Source organism: Tiliqua scincoides, chromosome 10 (assembly GCF_035046505.1).
Source record: "Tiliqua scincoides isolate rTilSci1 chromosome 10, rTilSci1.hap2, whole genome shotgun sequence".
NCBI lineage: Eukaryota > Metazoa > Chordata > Lepidosauria > Squamata > Scincidae > Tiliqua > Tiliqua scincoides.
Window position 1 is genome coordinate 22944881 of NC_089830.1, and position 19072 is coordinate 22963952.

The following is a 19072-nucleotide window of genomic DNA, read 5'->3' on the forward strand; positions in this document are numbered from 1 at the left end:
GATTACTGTCCCGACACTGAGCGTGACATGCCACTTAAAGGGCGCAAAGGGGGTAACTAATCTGCATTACGTGACCGTCCCGCATCTGCGCCCCTTTGCCATCTCCCGGCTGTAGCGCTCCACTAGTTAACCCTGATGGAAATTAATTCCCTCTCGTTTTTGTCAGTGGCTTCACTCACACTTCATTTTGCAGGGTCTAAATTGGATGATCCATCACCGCTCCAAAGAGACACGGTCTTTTCCCCGCCATTAAAGGCAAGCGCAGAAGAGAAGTGCCGTTAAAACTATAACTTATTCTGGGCTTTTTGGAGATTGCAGAGAAAGGAAGCTTTGAACCGTGGGGGGCGCAGTGGGATCTTATGGTCACAGAGTGGCTCTGTGCAGTCCGGTCTCCTGGGGAGTACCCGCAGTTCTGGAAGGGGAAAGGGTTCTTGTGCATTTGAAAAGGATGTTGAAGATTTCACAGGCCTCTTGATTTCCATGGCCAAGCTGGGGAGTGACCGTAGTTTATTGGTGGTCTTCATACTTAGTACCTGCAGAAAGCCTAACTTCCATTCCTGGCAACTGCACACCTGACTCTGAAGCAGTGGTGTAGGCTAAGGGGGGCCAGGGGGGTCAATTTCCCCAGTTGCCATGCCTAGGGGGTGTCAAGGGGGTGCCTTTTGGAGGCTTTCTGAGGCCAGGTAGGCTGTGTGTGGTCTTCCAGATCCTGAGAAGGCCTGCTGGACAGGGTGACCAGATACAATGGAGGACAGGACCTTTAACCATTGTAGAGAAGAGGAAAGTTTGGCAGGTGCAGCCCAACATGGAAGGGTTTGAAAAGCTGCACCTGCCAAAATTCCCTCTTCTCTACAATAGTTAAAGGTATATCCTCCATTGCATCTGGTCACCCTGCTACTGGGTGACTTAGGAAGGCACTTCCTGTTTTAGTGAAAACCTGAAGTGCCTTTTGAAGGCATCTGAAAGCCTTCTGAGGTCCGGGGAGGCCTCCCCATACCTCAGACCCTGTATGCACCAGGGGGTACTCTGGCATCTGGCCCCCAGGGGGTGAGGTGATAAAAACGTTTGTGCCCCCAAGTGCTAGATCCTTTAGCTACTTCACCACTCTGAAGGAGCCCTCTCTGAAACCTTAGAGATGCCTCCTCAGGTCCTCTGCCTCTTCGCAATATCAAAACAAAACGAAAAATTCAGCTGTGTACAGCGCACCCTGTGTGGTTTCATCAACAGCCAGAACAAAAGATCTCCTTCATTTTCATGGTCCCTGTAAAGCAAGCAGGAAGTCCTGCGCTTGTTTGGTTTGTTCCTGGATGGTCAGCCACCTCAGACTTTCCCGTGAGGCTAAAAAATATGGGATGATGGTTGAAAAAGATAATAATAAAACATAGAAAGCTTGCAAGGCACAGGGAGAATCTGTGCTGGCCAGCTCAAGCCACACACACAAGCTTCATTGAGATGCCAGCTTGTAAATCCTTCACCTCCATCTTCTCCTTTCCGGCTAATCAATATCTGCTCTTTTTGCCAGAGTGACTGAACCCGTGAGCAAAATGAAAGAATCCCAGTTAATGGAGGAGGCACGAAGGTGATGCTGCAGACCTCTTCAATGGCTTGGCTTCTGCCCAAGTCCTTCCTGAATGTATAGGAAGGAACCCCCTTGCAAGATCCTGATTGTAGGGTAACCAGACCCTCTGCTTGAGATCTCCTTCAATGCAGAGAGGCAGTGGTAATGATGTGATACCTCATCCCTGTTTTTCTAAGGCAGGGGTGCCCAAACCCCGGCCCGGGGGCCACTTGTGGCCCTTGGGCACTCCCAATCCAGCCCTCAGGGAGCTCCCAGTCTCCAGTGAGCCTCTGGCCCTCCGGAGACTTGCTGGCCCAATGCAACTGCTCTCAGTGTGAGGGTGACTGTTAAACCTCTCACGTGAGCTGTGGGATGAGGGCTTCCTCCACTACTTGCTGTTTCACATCTGTGATGCAGCAGTGGCAGCGAAGGAAAGGCCAGCCTTGCTTTGTGCAAGGCCTTTTAGAGGCCTTGAGCTACTGCAAGACCTTCATTCATTCATATAAGTTCCATCTCTAATATATTCATTTATGTAAATTTATTCAAATTTTAAATGTAAATGAATTCTTTTTCTTTCCCGGCCCCCGGCACAGTGTCAGAGAGATGATGTGGCCCTCCTGCCAACATGTTTGGACACCCCTGTTCTAAGGCAATAATTTTCAACGGTTTTGCTCTCATGGCACACTGACCTCCGTGGTCATCTCTATGGTCTTCGCCTTTTGTGATGTCACTTTCGACTTCTGGGAGAGGGCCTGATCCAGAGACCTGCGCGCTGCCTCACCACCGGTGCGCACAGTCGCAAACCTGCTGTAAGGCACATTTGCGAGCCCTCACAGTGGGCCCAGCGCTGGAGCGACCCCAGCGTGAGCCTGCACTGGGCTTTGCCTCCGTTCCACTGCCTGGCAGTTGTCTGAACATCCTGGAGGCAGAGAGGTGAGTGAGGGTGTGGGGAAGGGGACATTCCAGGGCAAGGCGAGGCAGGGGAAGTTGGGCAGAGAGCGGGGAGGAGGCGTGGCAGGGGAGGGAGCACAGAGGGTGTGGGACCAGGGGAACTCCACTCCACCAGATCCTGAGCTCCGTGTGGGACTGCGCGGTCCGACAGGGGACTCTCCGATTCTGCAACAGCTCCAGAGCTACCATAGAATCAGTTAACCCCTTTGCAGGGCTGCTTCCGTTACCCTAGAAACAGACCCACAGAACTCGGAAGAGTTTTTTTTAGCAATTTTCAACGCTGTGCTCCAAACGCTGGCACACCTGCAGTCCTTTCATGGCACACCAATGTGCCACAGCGCATCAGGTGAAAAATCACTGACTTAAGATCTGCTCTTCCTACCTACTTTCTTGAGCTGCCTGAGGCCATGCTCAAGCTCTCCAGGAGTCACACCTCTCACAGCCCACCACACTGTGCGCCTACCTTACACATCCGCACCTGAATGCTCTTAGGCAGAGCCTGTACATAGGAGTGTTCTCCTTCACGCCCTCTCTCTCCACTACCCCAGCTCTTGGAGAGTCATTGCACCATAAGAAAACGCTCCTGTCTGCATTCATAGCCATCTTTCCGAATGAAATAGCTCCAGGTATCTCCAAAAGCCAATTAATTAGATGACAAATGAGTACCTAATCCAATTAAGACCCATTTTCCAGGGTGTAATGAAAAGGGTTTCCGTGCAGGAGAGGTAGCCGCGGAGTTAATTTTTTAAATGGTCAATTTGGCCTCCAAACAGGAAAAATAATCATAACATCTTAAAAGTGTTTATACAGAAATCCGTCACCCACTGCTGAGAAGCAGGCTGCCGTGGAGAAGTCGGAGGCCGCGGTCGAGGACGCGGGGGAGCGTTCAAACGCGGGGTAAATAACCAGTCGCTTCTGCAGAGACTGGAGGGCTGGGGAAGGGGCAGGTATTTAACCGCACCATTTCGGGGAAAATCAAAATCCGTTCCGCTGTTTACGTGGCAATTGGGTTCGCAGTGGCCGCGCCAGGATGACACTGTACCAGCATTTCCCACAGAAAATACATCAAAGGCGGCAAGCGGGCTTGGAGGGCCTGAGTCAGCGGCTGGCCCCATGGATTTGCTACTGCTGACCAACTCTGTGCCCGCTGTCTCAGGGCCCAATCCTATCCATCTTTCCAGCCCCAGTGCAGCTGCAATGCAGCCCCTTGGCGAGGGAACAAAAGCTCCCTGACCTTGTGGCAGCCTCCAGAACTGCCCTCCCACCACAGGATGCAGTGCACGCCCCATTGGCATGGCTACGCCAGGACTGGAAAGATGGATAGGATTTGGTCCTCAGCTTGTTGCTGCCGGTGGCGAAAAAGCCATCTCAGATTGTACAGCCAGTGCGTTGTCTGTTTGACAGCCAGCAGGGCACAGAAGGTAGAGAAGGGCTTGTGGATCCGTGGTTGGGGTTGCCAAAAGTTACCTCCCCACCTTTGCTGAGGCATTACAGAGTTCAGGATGGGATGCCAAGGCTAGGCTTGATTTGCAGGGGGAGAGCACACCCACCTTCGCTCTCGGTGTGCCGTGAGATGGAAAAGGTTGAAAATTGCTGCTGTATACATATACACAGAGGACCGTTCCAGCATGTGAGTCCCTCCCCCCCCAGTGTTCTGAAGTGGTACAGCCCAGCCAGAGGTTTACCGCCTCATTGAGAAGTGGGCCCCCAACTCCATTAAGTTTTGCTGGATGGCACCCAAAGGAGGAAACAGCTTGCAACTCACAAGGGGGTGGTCGAGCCAATTAGGGCGATGATGATGATGATAATGATGATGTTCCTACTTCCATTCCCCCTCCCCTTTGGTTGCAGGGAGGGCCATAACAGCTGGGGAAAACTTCACCGCCAACAGCTGTGGGAGTCTTCCCAGCAGTGACTGAGTGGGGAAGAAAATGCTGCTGCGGTTGGCCTCATTTCCTGGAACCTACCGATCGAGCTGCCAAGTTTTCCATTCTGAGTGGCTGAGTGCTGGGACACACAAGCCTGTCTGGAGACCACAGGCTGAGAAGCTAGACATGTGTGACCTGCTTATGCTTCTTGGACTGGAGCAGAAAGGATTCTGTGCATGCTCAGAGGAACTCTTGCCATTCCTTTTCCAGTGTCGAGATGAAGCTCTCTGTCCGAAACAGGGGTATTCCAGGGCAACCTTAATAGTAGGTGGGATGAGGCAGCCTGTCTCAGACAGCTGATTTGGGGAAGTCAATCAATTGAGTTATTGATGAGGAGAGTGCTAAACTAGAGTGACTCCTTTGTTCTCCATTTGCAAACGGCACACCAGCATCAACAGCATGCAAGAAGGTAGGGCCAAGACTCTCTCAGGGCCCAATCCTTTCCAACTTTCCAGCACCAATGAAGTCGCAGTGCAGCCTGGAGATAAGGGCCCAATCCTACCCAACTCTCCAGCTCTGGTCAATTAATTGACTTCCCCAAATCAACTGTCAGACAGGCTGCCTCATCCCACCTAATATTAAGGTTGCCCTGGAATACCCCTGTTTCGAAAAGAGAGCTTCATCTCGACACTGGAAAAGGAATGGCAAGAGTTCCTCTGAGCATGCACAGAATCTTTTCCACTCCAGTCCGAGCAGCATAAGCAGGCCACACATGTCTAGCTTCTCAGCCTGTAGTCTCCAGGCAGGCTTGTGTGTGCCAGCATTCAGCCACTCAGAATGGAAAACTTGGCAGCTCGATAAGGCGGCTTGACCTTTACCTTGAGGAGGCCTCTGTGACTGCCTCCCCACCAAAGGATGCAGCTCACATCCCACTGACACCACTGCACCGACCCTGGAAAACTGGATAGGGTTGGGCCCACAATCCCTCTGAATCAGGTGGCAGAAGAGGTAACAACCCCCCTCCACCCCCAGCTTTCTGAAAATCAGTTCCCTGAGGCATCTGCCTCAGTTTGCCTCATTGTGAGACCGGCCCGATCTACTTGTCCTGCTCTCTGCGCATTAACTGCCCAGGCGAGGCTCTTTGGTGCACTTTGCCATTCGCCTGCCTGCCCGCTCCACCAGCCTGGCAAATGGGAAGCACAGCCACCTCACGGTACTGCGGTGTGAACTCCACGGGCAAGCACCGTCTCCCGAGGCTCAGCGGCACACATGCAAAGGACTGCATTAGACCCTGCGCTGCAGGTGTCCCCGCTGAGCGCATTCACACAACAAAAAGAGTTAAATCTCTGTGATAGCACTCGGGGTTCACAACTTTTCTTTGAACAGGAAAGGGAGACAGATTTAAAGCCACACCAAGCGTTTCGGATGCGCTCTGCAGATGTCTTAAGAGCCCAGACAGGTTCCTTGTCAAGTATTGTAGTCATGGTGGGAATGCTTAAAGCGTTAAAGGGACGCTGGCGAGGCCGAGCTAGATGTGTAGCTGGGCTATTTTTTGGATCCATTTTTTAAAGCTGTAAATAGCAGCAACTGGGGGGGGCGGGCAGGACGACGACAGTCACTAACAGAACCATGACATCTAAGGAGGGGGGAAAGCTTTTCCGTGAGCCACAGTTCCAGCAAAAAGCACACACGCACCCAAAACTGTGCGTTTTGGCAGCTTTTCCTCTCCTTAAGGCAAAGAGCAGTTTTAAATGGGGACACACTTTTGTCAGGATTGCAACACAAGGGGAAAGGGTTAAATCCTCCCTCACGTTCTGCAATCCTAGACTTGTTCAGAGTGACGCATGGCTGCAGTTTGCAGCTGAAAATGAATGCAGGAGGCCAACCAATGGGTGTTACATTGCATGTGTTGAGTAGACCGGTCATTTCAGTGAGGCCTGCGGAAAGACGAGACCAGAGGCGTAACTAGAAGCTCTGGCACCCAGGGCAATGACATCATGGAGTAGTGTGACATTGTGATGTCACTTTGGGGTTCTCCCCGGAGGAGGAGGCACTGGTGGGTTTGCACCCACCAGTGGAGGCTCCCACTGGACAAGGAATGGGGGTGCAAAGTTGCCAGCACCTCCTCCTCTGGGGAGAACCCGGAAGTGACTGCCTTGCACTGTTTACAGTTCTCCCAGAGTGGCTTCTCACCCCTGTTTTTTCTCCTGTGGAGGTTCCCTCTTGAAGGGGGCACCCCGCTTGAAGAGAGTATGAAACCACCAGCTCCTCCTCCTCTGGAAGAAACATAAGTGATGCAAGGCAGTCATTCACACACACACACACACACACACACACACACACCCGGTATAGCATCTGGGGCAAGTGCCCCTCAAACCTCTGCCCCTCACCTTCACTCTTGTCACACCTCTGAGCGAGGCAGACACTGTGAACTGGAGGGTCCACCAAATGACTCATGGAAACAATATCAGAAGACATATTCACACCTAAGGTGGAGAATTCAAAAAGCATTTGAATCCTTTGGCTAATTAACAAGGGGCACAACCCCCTGGAAAGTTCCCCTGCCCAAGCCCCACATGAGCGGGAGCTATGCTGCACGTGGGATCTTGCACAGCTTATGTTCATTCTAGTAGGGCGTCTGGAAGACAAACTCCCGGTAGACTGTCAACCCATGGGTTAGACCGGTCTGGTCTTCCATTCGGCATTGTGAAGGGTGCCCCCAACAGTCCTTGAATTCTGGGGAAGGGGAGGTGGAGAGGCCTCGAATGGACTCTAAAAGCCCCACCCCTTTGTAACCTCCTGAAAACAAGCTAAAAGCACAGCCCAAAAGCTCCTGTCTCTGTTGGCAAGGCATGAAATCCAATCATTCCCTGCAGTGATGCCCCAACCTCTGCCTCTGCTCCTACTGCTGTTACCTGAAAGAAAGATGATAATAGCATGGAAGAGAGTATCAGGCCAACACTCTAGCCCACCATTCTCTTCTCCTACACACTTCCTTTTTCACTGTGGGCTAGAGATCAGACACCCAATTCCTCATGAAGAAGTCTGACAATTAAATAACTTGCAGCATATTTGGCTGCTGGTATTATGTTCTGGCTGCTTGGCTGTGATTTGCAGCCCCCTTCTCAGAAAAAAAAAAACCCCTTCCTGTGGGTCTACCCAAATACCACAGAGCATCCAGGCCCCAGACAAATCCATCAAATGCACCCAATAGGAAAAGCAATGCTCCCATTTCAAGGTCAATTTTATCGCCTGTGATATTTCTTAGGGGTCGGCTGGTCACGGAGCTGAAGGGGGGAATGAATCCATATAGCGCTTTCTCCTTGCCTTGCCCGCCCTTGCTCTTGTGCGCACTAACCTGTGCAAACCCAAGGCCTTCAACCCCACAGGCCACCTCATCTCCTCTCTCCCCCCCTCCTCGGCCCTTAAACGCTTTGCCATTCCCCCATAACCTCGCTATGATTAGTGCCTCATTTGCATTCCATTTGCATAATTAGCACTGTGGCGATTACAAAGCAGATTACAGGGCAATTTCCAAAAGAAAATAAAAATTTAAAGCCAATAATGTGCGCAGCAGCCGGAGCATTTAATTGGCAGGGAGAAGTGAGGTCTAGTGGTTAAGAGCAGGGTGGGAGCTGCGAGTCAAGAGTCCCAGCTTCTGAGCTCGGCTCCGGCCAGGGAGCGTCGCCTAGTGCTTAGAACACGGGATCTGGGCATGTGGTGTTGCTTCCTGCTCAAAAAAAGGCAGAAATATTGTATGGAGAAGGTGTGGATGGGCTTTGTGCAGCCACCAGAGGGTGGGCACTGCAGAGGCAGATTCTCCAAGATCTACCCAATGGTGGCCCTGGCATGAGGCAAAGTGAGGCTGTTGCCTCAGGCAGATAAATTTGAGTTTGATTTTCGGTTACAAAGAGGTAGTTCGAGCAGGTACAATTTTATTGGAAATTCTCTAGTGCAGGCCCAATGGAAATGAATGCAATGTAAGCCTCCCAGAAACATTCATCCATTTCATTTCACAAGAGAATTCCCAGAGAATTTACCACCCACGTGCCCTTCGTGATTGTCTGTTTCAGCCTCCAGTGTGCCTTTGGATGGCCTTGGGATACAGTCTGCCTGCCAGTGGGTAGCATCAGAGGTCTTCTAAGAGCCCTTCTGGTCACACAGACCTTAACTCTCAGCAGCAGAGATGGCGGTAATGCCCTAAATGGGGCAATTCCCAGTGCAGTGAATTGCCCCAGGGCTTTCAGTTGTCTGTCTGTGGGTAGCATCAGAGGTCAGCCAAGAGCCTGTCTGGTCATGCTGACCCTAACCCTCAGCACCAGAGACAGCAGCAGTGCCCCAAATGGGGCAATTCCCAGTACAGTGAATTGCCCCAGGGATGGCTGGCTGGCTGGCTGGCTGGCTGGCTGGCTGGCTGGCTGGCTGGCTATCTATCTATCTATCTATCTATCTATCTATCTATCTATCTATCTATCTAAGCCATTTGAATCTCCTCCTCTAACGAACCCAGTCTAATCTAATCATGTCTAATCTCACATTCTCTCTCCCTCCCTTTATCTTTCCCAACTAATTGATAGCTCTGCGGATTGTCACTGCCAGCGAGGAAGAGGCACAGACCAAATGAATGCAGATGGGGAAGATAAGCAGGCGGGCCTCGGGTGCCTCCCTGGTGACCCCGGCAGCCTGGCCCGAGTCAGGAAACAGTGATGGGTGGGGAATGGGGGAGGGATGATTAACAGGCCCAGAAAAGCCTGGAATGATGGAATCAGCTTGCTGTGAAATTGGTGTCGAAGGTTGGGGAAGAAGGGGAGGCCGGCGGATGGGTTGGCAGTAAGTGGGGACCGAGAAAGGAGGCACCCGCTGGTCGCAGGCACACGCAGTCTGGCCAGGAAGCTGGCATTTTTCGGTGGTACCTCTCAAGTGTCCGAGGGATGCCTGTCATTTGGTAACAGCTTCACTGGGTTGTCAGAAAGGGAGCAGCCAAGATACCCATCAGTGAGCAGAGCGATGCGCTTAGAGCTGCAGCAAATATTGGATCAGGAGCACTGGGAAAAGCAAAACCCCTTGGAACGCTTGTGAGCTGCATCGAGACAACCACAGGGCTGTCCACATATGCTCAAGCCTTTTTTTTATTGTTTTAGCAATCAAATAGACTGCATGCAAAAAAGATCTGCCATGCCTAAGGTGGTGTGGTTCTGTCTCATTTGACTGGGGGGGGGGGGCGCAACCATTCCTATCCATCCCAGTACTGCATCCCTCCCAGTACCTAGTGCTGGTGCCTTGTCTTTCTCTTTCCATTGTGAGCCTCTTGGGTCAGTGAACCACTTTCACATTCCTTTTGCTACGTACACTGTAGCTGGACCTCCGTATCCATGGGGGTCTGTCCCTGGACACCCCCGCCCCCATGAAAACCTACAGATACTTGAATTTGTGGGTGGTCACATCCAGGAGACCTCTGAGGCCTGGGGAGGCTGCATATGGCTTCCCCAAACCTCAGATGGCCTCCTGGAGGTCTTAAAAGGGCACCTCCAGTTTTTGTGAAAACTGTAAGTGCCTTTCTAAGACCTCCAGGAGGCCTTCTGAGGCCCAAGGAAGCTGCTCTCTGCCCCTCTCTGAATGGCAAACTGGCAGGTCTTGGGCAGACTACCTGGGCTTCAGAGTCTCCATTGAAAATACTGTCACTCTCTGGCTGCCTAACCAACAACAACAACAACAACAACAACAGTATTTATATACCGCTTTTCAACTAAATGTTCACAAAGCGGTTTACAGAGAAAAATCAAATAACTAAATGGCTCCCTGTCCCAAAAGGGCTCACAATCTAAAAAGATGCAAAATGAATACCAGCAGACAGCCACTAAAACAGACAGTGCTGGGGTGAGGTGGGCCAGTTACTCTCCCCCTGCTAAAAAAAGGAGCATCCACTTGAAAAAGTGCCTCTTACCCAATTAGCAGGGGTTAACCAGCTGCTTGAGATAGGGGGAAAAAGCCACATTGAGAGCCAAATTTTGCCTTGAACTTACCATGTAGGTTGTCTTGAAATCCAAAAATTTCAGATTCAAACCAAAGACTTGGGCCCCAGAATGTACGTATGAAATGGTACCACTCTGGTTCAAGCTATGGAAACTGGACAGCCTAATGGGCGAGCACTACCATAATGCCCTAAAAAATAAAGGGGCACCTGAACACCCAAAGGCCCACCACTCAAAGCGATGGCTCCGATTTGCCCATCTGGTGGTCTGTCTCTGAGGAAATAAACACCCCCAATATGGATTCTGCATTACTACTGTATTAGAAGCCAGTCAAATTCACTCGGCGGCTACAGCTCCCTGGAGGCTAATTCCGGCGACTTCACAGAGGGCTAATAAATTTGCTGGTGACGCGCTTTTGATTTTGTTTGGGGGAAGGAGGAGGGGCTCCCGGGCGAGCCATCCGTCAGCCTGAATGCCTTCATGAATAAATGATCAAATAAAAAAAGGGAGAAAAGGACCCCCATTAGAACTTAGTAGCCAGCGGATAAAAGTGTTTTGCCTTCTCTCCAGAGAGCCATTTCCCTCCCCGGAGCACTGAGGAGGAAGACAGATCGGGGCACTGGAGAACCATGGCAGAGAACGGCAGGTAGCTCTTTACGGGTCTCAGCGAATTTGGTGCTGAAAGGAGAAGGGCGTCCAAAGTCAGGCCTAAAGTTTTGGCTTGAGAGCAGGGAGGTGAAGTTGTGCCGATCGCCTCCCACCAATGTAGGCGCGAGGTGGGAGGTGGGATCACCTCCCACCCTATGCGGTCTGTTCATACAGTTTATGGGGGGTCATTGAGCGATAAACATGTACAAATGCAACCTAGAGCAGCAGTTCCCACACTGTATGTCGCGACTAATTGGTGGGTCCCAACTGGATTTTCGGTGTGTCACATAGGACAGAGCAGAGCCTCCAGTTGTGGAGAGAACAGAAAACTAATCACCTCAAGCCCTGAGGCTATTCAAAACTCAGATAGCTGCTAACTGCCCTGCAAAGAACTGAGCTCCTGCAGTTTGCAAGCTAGTGTTGTTGGCAACCTTCAGTCTTGAAAGACTCTGGTATCGTGCTCTGAATGGTGGTTCTGGAACAGCGTCTAGTGTGGCTGAAAAGGCCGTTTTGGGAGTGACAATCCCTTCCACACTGGGAGCAAGTGCAGTCTGTCCCTGGTCTGTCTCCCTGGCTAGGGGCCTTCCTTCTTTGCCTCTTTGCCTCAGACTGTTGGCCAAGTGTCTCTTCAAACTGGGAAAGGCCATGCTGCACAGCCTGTCTCCAAGCGGGCCGCTCAGAGGCCAGGGTTTCCCACCTGTTGAGGTCCACTCCTAAGGCCTTCAGATCCCTCTTGCAGATGTCCTTGTATCGCAGCTGTGGTCTACCTGTAGGGCGCTTTCCTTGCACGAGTTCTCCATAGAGGAGATCCTTTGGGATCCAGCCATCATCCATTCTCACAACATGACCAAGCCAATGCAGGCGTCTCTGTTTCAGCAGTGCATACATGCTAGGGATTCCAGCTCGTTCCAGGACTGTGTTGTTTGGAACTTTGTCCTACCAGGTGATGCTAGTGTAAATATAGGGAAGTAAATGTTTCAGAGTGCAATCCTAAGCGCCAGGCTGGGAGTACTATAAGGAATGTTTACACCTCCTTAGGAGTCAAGGAAGCTGGCTTGAGGAAGCAAGCTGGCCTCGCCACACCATATCCCCACCAGGCAGGTGTAAGTTCGTGCTGGTCTCAGGAGGTTGGCATGGGGATAGGGAGGGTGGGGAGGGCAGGCAGATGCCCAGGTAGGCAAATCGCTCATCTGCAGTTGCTTCCTAGCAGCTGGTATTCAGAGGCATACTGCCTCTGAACCTTGAGATACTACAGCGTTTCCCAAACTGTGGGTCATGACCCTCTAGTGGGTTGCAACCTTATTTTTGGTGGGTTGCAAGCCCACCAAGGCCAGGAAGCTGCAGACCCAATGTAAGAAATTTGGGGACCTCTGTGATTGTATATATGGCTGATCTCTGGCATTTAAAACAGGTTCAGAGGGCCTGTCCATATTGACAGAGGCCCAGACATTTGGAGACAAATGTTGATGAGCTTCCCAGGAGGATCCCAACAGAAGAGAGTCCTTAGGCATGCTCAGTGCACCAGAAACACACAGATTCCCCCAGGCACTTTCCAACACTTCCCTACAGAGCAGATTCCCACATCCTTTTGGCATGAAACATTCAGGCACTGAAAAAAAAAAATGTGCTCAAGGCACACACTGGAGAGAAAGAAGAGAAGCATCTGGCAACAGCCAGGAAAGCTGAGTGTGGAACATCATGCGTGTGAGCACATCGCCACCTACTGGGGCTTCTCTTGCTTTGCATCTGCGAGAGTTCCAAGGAAACTGAAAACAGCCAGTAGCTGTCACCAGAACAAAGCCCCACGGGACAAATTGACAGAAGCATTGATGAACCTTGATTAAGACTCATTGAAAAGTCACAGAGAACATAAGAAGAGCCTTGCTAGGTCCAGCCAAACGCCCATCTAGTCCAGCTTCCTTTATCTCACTGTGGCCCACTAGGTGTCTCTAGGGCAGGGGTGCCCAAATCCCGGCCCTGGGGCCACTTGCGGCCCTCGAGGTCTCTCGATGCGGCCCTCAGGGAGCCCCCAGTCTCCAATGAGCCTCTGGCCCTCTGGAGATTTGTTGGAGCCCACACTGGCCTGACACAACTGCTCTCAGTGTGAGGGCGACTGTTTGACCTCTCGTATGGGCTGTGGGATGAGGACTCCCTCCACTGTTTGTTGTTTCACATCTGTGATGCAGTAGCGGCAGCAAAGGAAAGGCCAGCCTTGCTTTGTGCAAGGCCTTTTATAGGCCTTGAGCTATTGCAAGACATTCATTCATTCATACAAGTTCATCTTTAATATATTCATTTATGTAAACTTATGTAAATTTATTCAAATTTCAAATGTAAATTACTTATTTTCTTTCCCGGCCCCTGACACAGTGTCAGAGAGACAATGTGGCCCTCCTGCCAAAAACTTTGGACACCCCTGCTCTAGGGGGTGGCAGAATAGCACTGAGGAAAGAAGGCAATGGTTCGGTGCTTTTAATTCTCACTCCTTTGGGTCCGGCTTGCCCACACCATCTCAGAAGTTGGCCAGGCACATGTGCGGACATTGGCCCCTGGTACACGCCCCACGCAGCCCACCCATAGAACTACTGTTATCTATCACTCTGGAAACAACATTTTAAAACTCACTTTTTAATTTAATTTCGGTATATAAAATATAAATCCCAATGAACACAAACATTTCCAAACAAGCTTCAAATGTCACATGTTCCTTCATTCTTAATTCGCTCCCCCCCCCATTCCCTCCCTGGCTACCTCCAACTTTCCTCCCCATCAGCCCAACCCAAGCCTGTCCCCTGCCAAGGGGAAGGGAACCCAGACTTAAGGAATCAGAGGGAAGTGAAATAAAAAGGAAAGAGCGGAAGGCAAACACACCCACACCCATGCCTGACCACACAAGCTTAGAATCAGGCATGGGAGACACACTCACACAGGTAATGCATGTTTGCTTGGAAGTGAGCCCTGTTCAAGAGTGCCTACTCCCAGGTAAGCAGGCATAGGAGTCCAGGGTAAAGAGGTAATTAATTTGTCAAAGATTAAGAATCGGTTCCTGACGATTTTACCCAGAATCCTGGATTCTCTCCTTTGGCAGCCTGAGATTCCAGGTAGTTCATTCAAAGTCAGAAGCAGGTAATAAATAAGTGCCTGTGACAGGCATGAGAAAGCTCATGTGCCATGAGTTGGCACCTTTGGTTGGCAGGCAAAACAGAGATTGGCCTGTACGACTTCTGAGCAACAGTTTTCTCTGCATCCCCAAGAGTCCAGTAAAGCTACTGCCTACCTTAACATTTGTGAAACAGAAAAACAAAACTTTTCTCAGAACTCGCGGTGCCCAGCAAGTCGGTGCCCAGCAAGGCAAATCTACCGCCTGTTACTCAGTGGTGCGTCAGCAGCTGTCACTCCTCCACCCCACCCCGCACCCTGGCTTGAGCAGTTGTTCAAAATTTTGTTCCTTTGGAGTAAGAGGAGTGGTGGAGACAGGCAGCAGACACCCCCAGCCAATCCATCACCTGAGGCAACTGACTCATTTGGCTTCACAGATGGGCCGGCCCTGAACCTTCTTCATTTCAAACCAACGTTCGATGGGGCTGCCAAATGGTCAGATTCCTTCCTGCTTTTTGTGGCTCAGGATTAAACACTGTCATTGACCGAGCGTACCGTGCAGCCATACATAGAGACAAATCACTGGTCCATTTAGCCTAGTGCTCTCAACTCTGATGGACAGTCTCCAAGACCAGAAGTCTCCCAGATTTCAGGCAGGGATCTTTCATTGAATTGCTGCTACCTGAGGCCTTTTAGCCAGAGAACCTGAGGTCCGAAGCTTAATTCTTTTGCATGCAAAGCCTGTTCTCCGCCACAGGACTGAAGACCCTCATCTCAAAGTCTTGCAGATCAAACTGCTGAAAACAGCGCATGGTTCAAATATTAGGGTTTGTAACAATCCCTTCAGCTTAATTAGATCTGATTTTTGGCTCAGAGATGGGGGGAAAGTGGGCAATCCATGCCCCCAATGAGGCTACATTTTTCTGGACAGAGAAAGGAGGAACAGCTGAAGTCCCCCGAAGAAGAGATCTCTTCCAAGGACATTCAGCACCCCTAAACTAATTATCAGAAGCAGGAGGTTTCCTTATTCCCAAGAGCCAGTGACCTGAGGAATCCCCTTGAGTCTGTTCATCCTGTCTCCCCTGCAAAGTCTGTAGGCTAGGAGGTCCTGATTTCAGCATATTCCGTGGTGCCCTCTTCCGAAGTCACCTCCAGCACAGGTTTCAATCCGCTGAACTGAACGGTTGCGTAATACAAATCTTGGGGGTCGGCGTAGCATTCATCAGGAGATTTTTCCGGTTTCTTGGGCTCTTCCGGGACACCCTTGGCTTCCTTCTGGTTTGGGGGCGTTGTGACATTGGAACCCTAGCACAGCAAGAGACAGTATTACATAAAGAAACACACGCCCGACAAGGGGGGGGGAATTCTGCAGTTTACCCACAAAGAGGGTGATGTGTATTCCAAAGATCCACCCTCTGGGTTCAAGGAACCCACGTTTGGCATTTCAAAGAATCCAATTCTGCATCCTGAATAAATGATGCACGTTTGCACAGGCTGATTCTCAAGTTGAAATCACATTTCATACCAATGCAGAAGTTGGTGAGATTGGCTACTTGAAGTGCCATTCAACATTTTTAATCTCCCCGCCCCCCCTTCACTTTTTTAGATTTATTATTTCGAGCAGCTTTAAAAGAAAGACTTTTATCTGCTTGTAGCTGGGCTGCTTAAACACACTCTATTAGGATTTGAACAGGGATGGGTACCCAACTCAACATACCGTTTTTGATGACTCGAGTGATGATTGTCATTGCCCTGACTTGTCTTGTGACTAGAAAATAGAAGCTAGATTTGAAATGAGTCCCTCTCTCTTTAGCATATATGTGTGTTCTTGCTTACTTAACACCCCCCCCCAGCACATCTTCCTTTTTTTCTGTGCGTTTTTGCTTAAGGACATGTGACTTGAAATGACTCCAACTTGCAGGCCTTGAAATGTTTTCAAGTCAAATTGTGATGGGCGTGAATGATGACTCACGAGTTGAGTGGCAGGATCAGTGTCTCATGACTCAAGCTTAGTGACTTGGGCACATCCCTGGATTTTAAGGGGCTTAAATGGCCACAAGATTGCCAGAAAGCTTGTTTAATGGGCAAAGATTCCCCATTTGTATTTCAAAAAAGGGGTTGTTCCTTGTATGTATTTGCAAAAATCACCAGGGCTGCAAGGGTTTGCCATGATAGTACCATTGATACGCCTGCTTTTTGGTCACAGAGCGGTTAACAGTGTAGCAATCATTCCATGGAGGTGCTTGGCAAAGTGAACACGCCTGTTGGAATGCTGGCGCAGAATGGAGACAGATACAGGACTGTTCACAAAGGTTTGAACTTTTATTAGCAAGCACATCGAGAGCTCTTGGAAGCTCAGATGTAAAGCATCTACCACCACTTCCCTGTTCCATTTTCCCCCAAAGCAAAAGTGTTTACCTTTCTGGGTGGGGAAGGCAGCAGCTGTGGCTACCTGAAGGGCCCTGGTTGAGAACTGTTCCTGGGTGGGAGCTGGGACTAACAGAATATACACTAGGGAACTGACACTGTTCGCACCTGGGAGAGGACCCTTGGAGACCCCTTCCTGAGAAGTGACAGAATAACCTTAATTTCTCCCTGGGGACTGAGAAGACCAAAAAAAGATGGTTCTGGGGTTCTAGAAGTGTCCACTGCCTTCCCCATACCTGAAGGTAAGTACTTTACCTGGGGGGAGATGTTTGCACACTGCAAACAGTGACCCTAAAAGCCGCTCTCAGCCAAAACCATGCAATGAAAAGACCCAATCCGTTCAAACACAAATTCAATGCAAAGAACAGTGAAGAATCCATGTTAAGAGCGCATCTTTTCTTTTCTTTTTAAGTATACTTTCATAGTACTTATAGGAGCCTGCAGAGAGGAGGTTAGATGTTACCCAAAGGGGAGATAATTCCACAAGATCCGTGTTGAGGATCTTTCTGGACTCACATGGGTCTTATTAACCAGTTACTGGTTAATGATCAATCCATTTCACGAAATTATTTGAGTGATGGGAAGGCCTGACATTTCTAATTAGGGAGCTACTCAGTCCCATTTTTAATCCACAGTCGCCAAAGAGGAAACTCACAGGTAGAACCTGAAGGTTCTAGCTTCCATTCTCCACCATTTGCCCTTAGCCTCTTCTGTTCAAAGGCATACGTCATTGGAACACGGGCAGGCCAGGCTATTTAGCTATTGTGACTAATAATCTCGAACAATTTGCCTAATCCCCCTTTTAAAGCCATTTAAGCTCACGGCTATCACCGCATCCTGAGACAGCAAATTCTGTACGATAATTGCGCATTGTATGAAGAAATAGTCTCTCTTTTGTCTGTCCATAATCTACTGCCAATCAATTTTTGCAGAAGAGCCAAGTTCCAGTGTTATGGCCAGAGAGGGAGACTAATTTTTCTCACTCTGCGTTCTTCATAATTTGTTAAGGCTCAATCAAGTCTGCCTCACCACCCATCCACCCCCCTCTCCGGCCTTCAATCCTAAATGCACTTCCTAGACAGTAAGTTCCATTGAACCAAATGGGATTTACTGCTTTGACATGCCTATGATTGCATTGTCAGCCCTCTTTTAATTTTAAATAGAAAGTCCCAACTGCTTTAAAAAATAAAATTAAGGTTTTCATAAATAGATCTGAACTTTAACAATGTGCACATAAGTCTAGGAAATTGACTCCTTTCGCCCCGGGACCCACTTTTTAGAATGAGAATCTGTCAGGGCCCACCAGAAGTGATGTCATGACCGAAAGTGACATCATCAAGCAGCAAAATTTTAACAATCTTAGACTGCAATCCTACCCACACTTAAAAGCATCTCCATGGAAGCCTGTTAAACCTACAGATCTGTGACATTTCCCCAAATGCAGTCAGGGTATAATTTCAAGGTATATCAAGTTTAATATATTAGTAGTAAAATATTGAAATGAATGGGGACCCACCTGAAATGGGCTCACGACCCACCTAGTGAGTCCTGACCCACAGTTTGAGAAAAAACTAGTCTAGGGGTATATGGCTCTCCCCCACTACTGGGGGATCCAGCTACTCACTGAAGACCCTCCATTTGGGTTGCGTATGCAAATCAAAGTGATGATGCAAATGACTTGGAAAAGGCAACAAAGAAACAGAGATTACAGACCTTAACATCCGAAGGGTTCCCGTTGAAAACAAGCATTGAACGGTCCGGGCTCAATTCTGGGTCAGTTGTGGATTTGCTCGTTCGCCTGCACCTGTAGAGAAAATGCAGTCCCTTTGCATTCAGTTTAGCCCCGATGATCTCCGATCCGCCCATACAAGACCTCTCCTTGACCAATACAACGTTCGCCTTCCCCAACAGCGATAGGAGGCTTTTGTTATTTTACTTTGTGATTTCTTGCACCCATTTATACCTTGCTTTTCAAACAAACAAATCCATCCAAGGTGCTTTACCATGGAAAAACACAAACTAAATGGAATTATGGAATCATCGAAGCAATGAGAGTTGGCACTGTCAAAAGCCTGGAAGAATTAAGAGCAAAAACAAAGTCTTTGCCTGGTGCCAAAGGGATAACAGAGTAGAAACCAGGTGAGCATGTATGGCAGTCCCATATGTTTGTTGTTGGCTGCCTTGAGAGTCCCTTAAGTTGAGCCCTCTGATGGGTGTGGAGTCTTGGCCAGTGAGCTGCTTGATCAATCCCCGATGTCACTCCTTCAAGGGGAAGAGCTACCTGAATAAGGGTCTCTGAAGGCCATTGTAGTGCATGGGAAGGTTGATCGTGGCAGCAGGCATTCCAAAGGAAGAGCTTTCCCTACAAGGCTACAGGGTAAGTGTGTCTTGCATGGGGACAGCCAAAGCGCCATACAAATTCTCAGTGCCAACAGATTGATTTCTTGACACCGTGCATTCCTCTCCCTTCAATTTAGCTTCGAATTATCACAGAAAATATTTATTTAACACATTCATACCCCAAAGCTCATCTGGTTCAAAACTAGACA

At 49.6% G+C, this 19072-nt stretch overlaps 1 protein-coding gene across 1 annotated transcript in view; it reads right to left on the reverse strand.

Moving 5' to 3' along the window:
- Window positions 1-15194: 15194 nt before the first annotated feature.
- Window positions 15195-19072, reverse strand: part of LOC136661023 (sialic acid-binding Ig-like lectin 14) — a 35209-nt gene continuing 31331 nt past the window's right edge. Inside the window, exons 10-11 of the mRNA XM_066638044.1 lie at window positions 18237-18327; window positions 15195-15401 (exon numbers count right to left, since the gene is read on the reverse strand). Coding sequence (XP_066494141.1) covers window positions 15195-15401; window positions 18237-18327 — 298 coding nt within the window. The remainder of the gene's footprint in view (window positions 15402-18236; window positions 18328-19072) is intronic.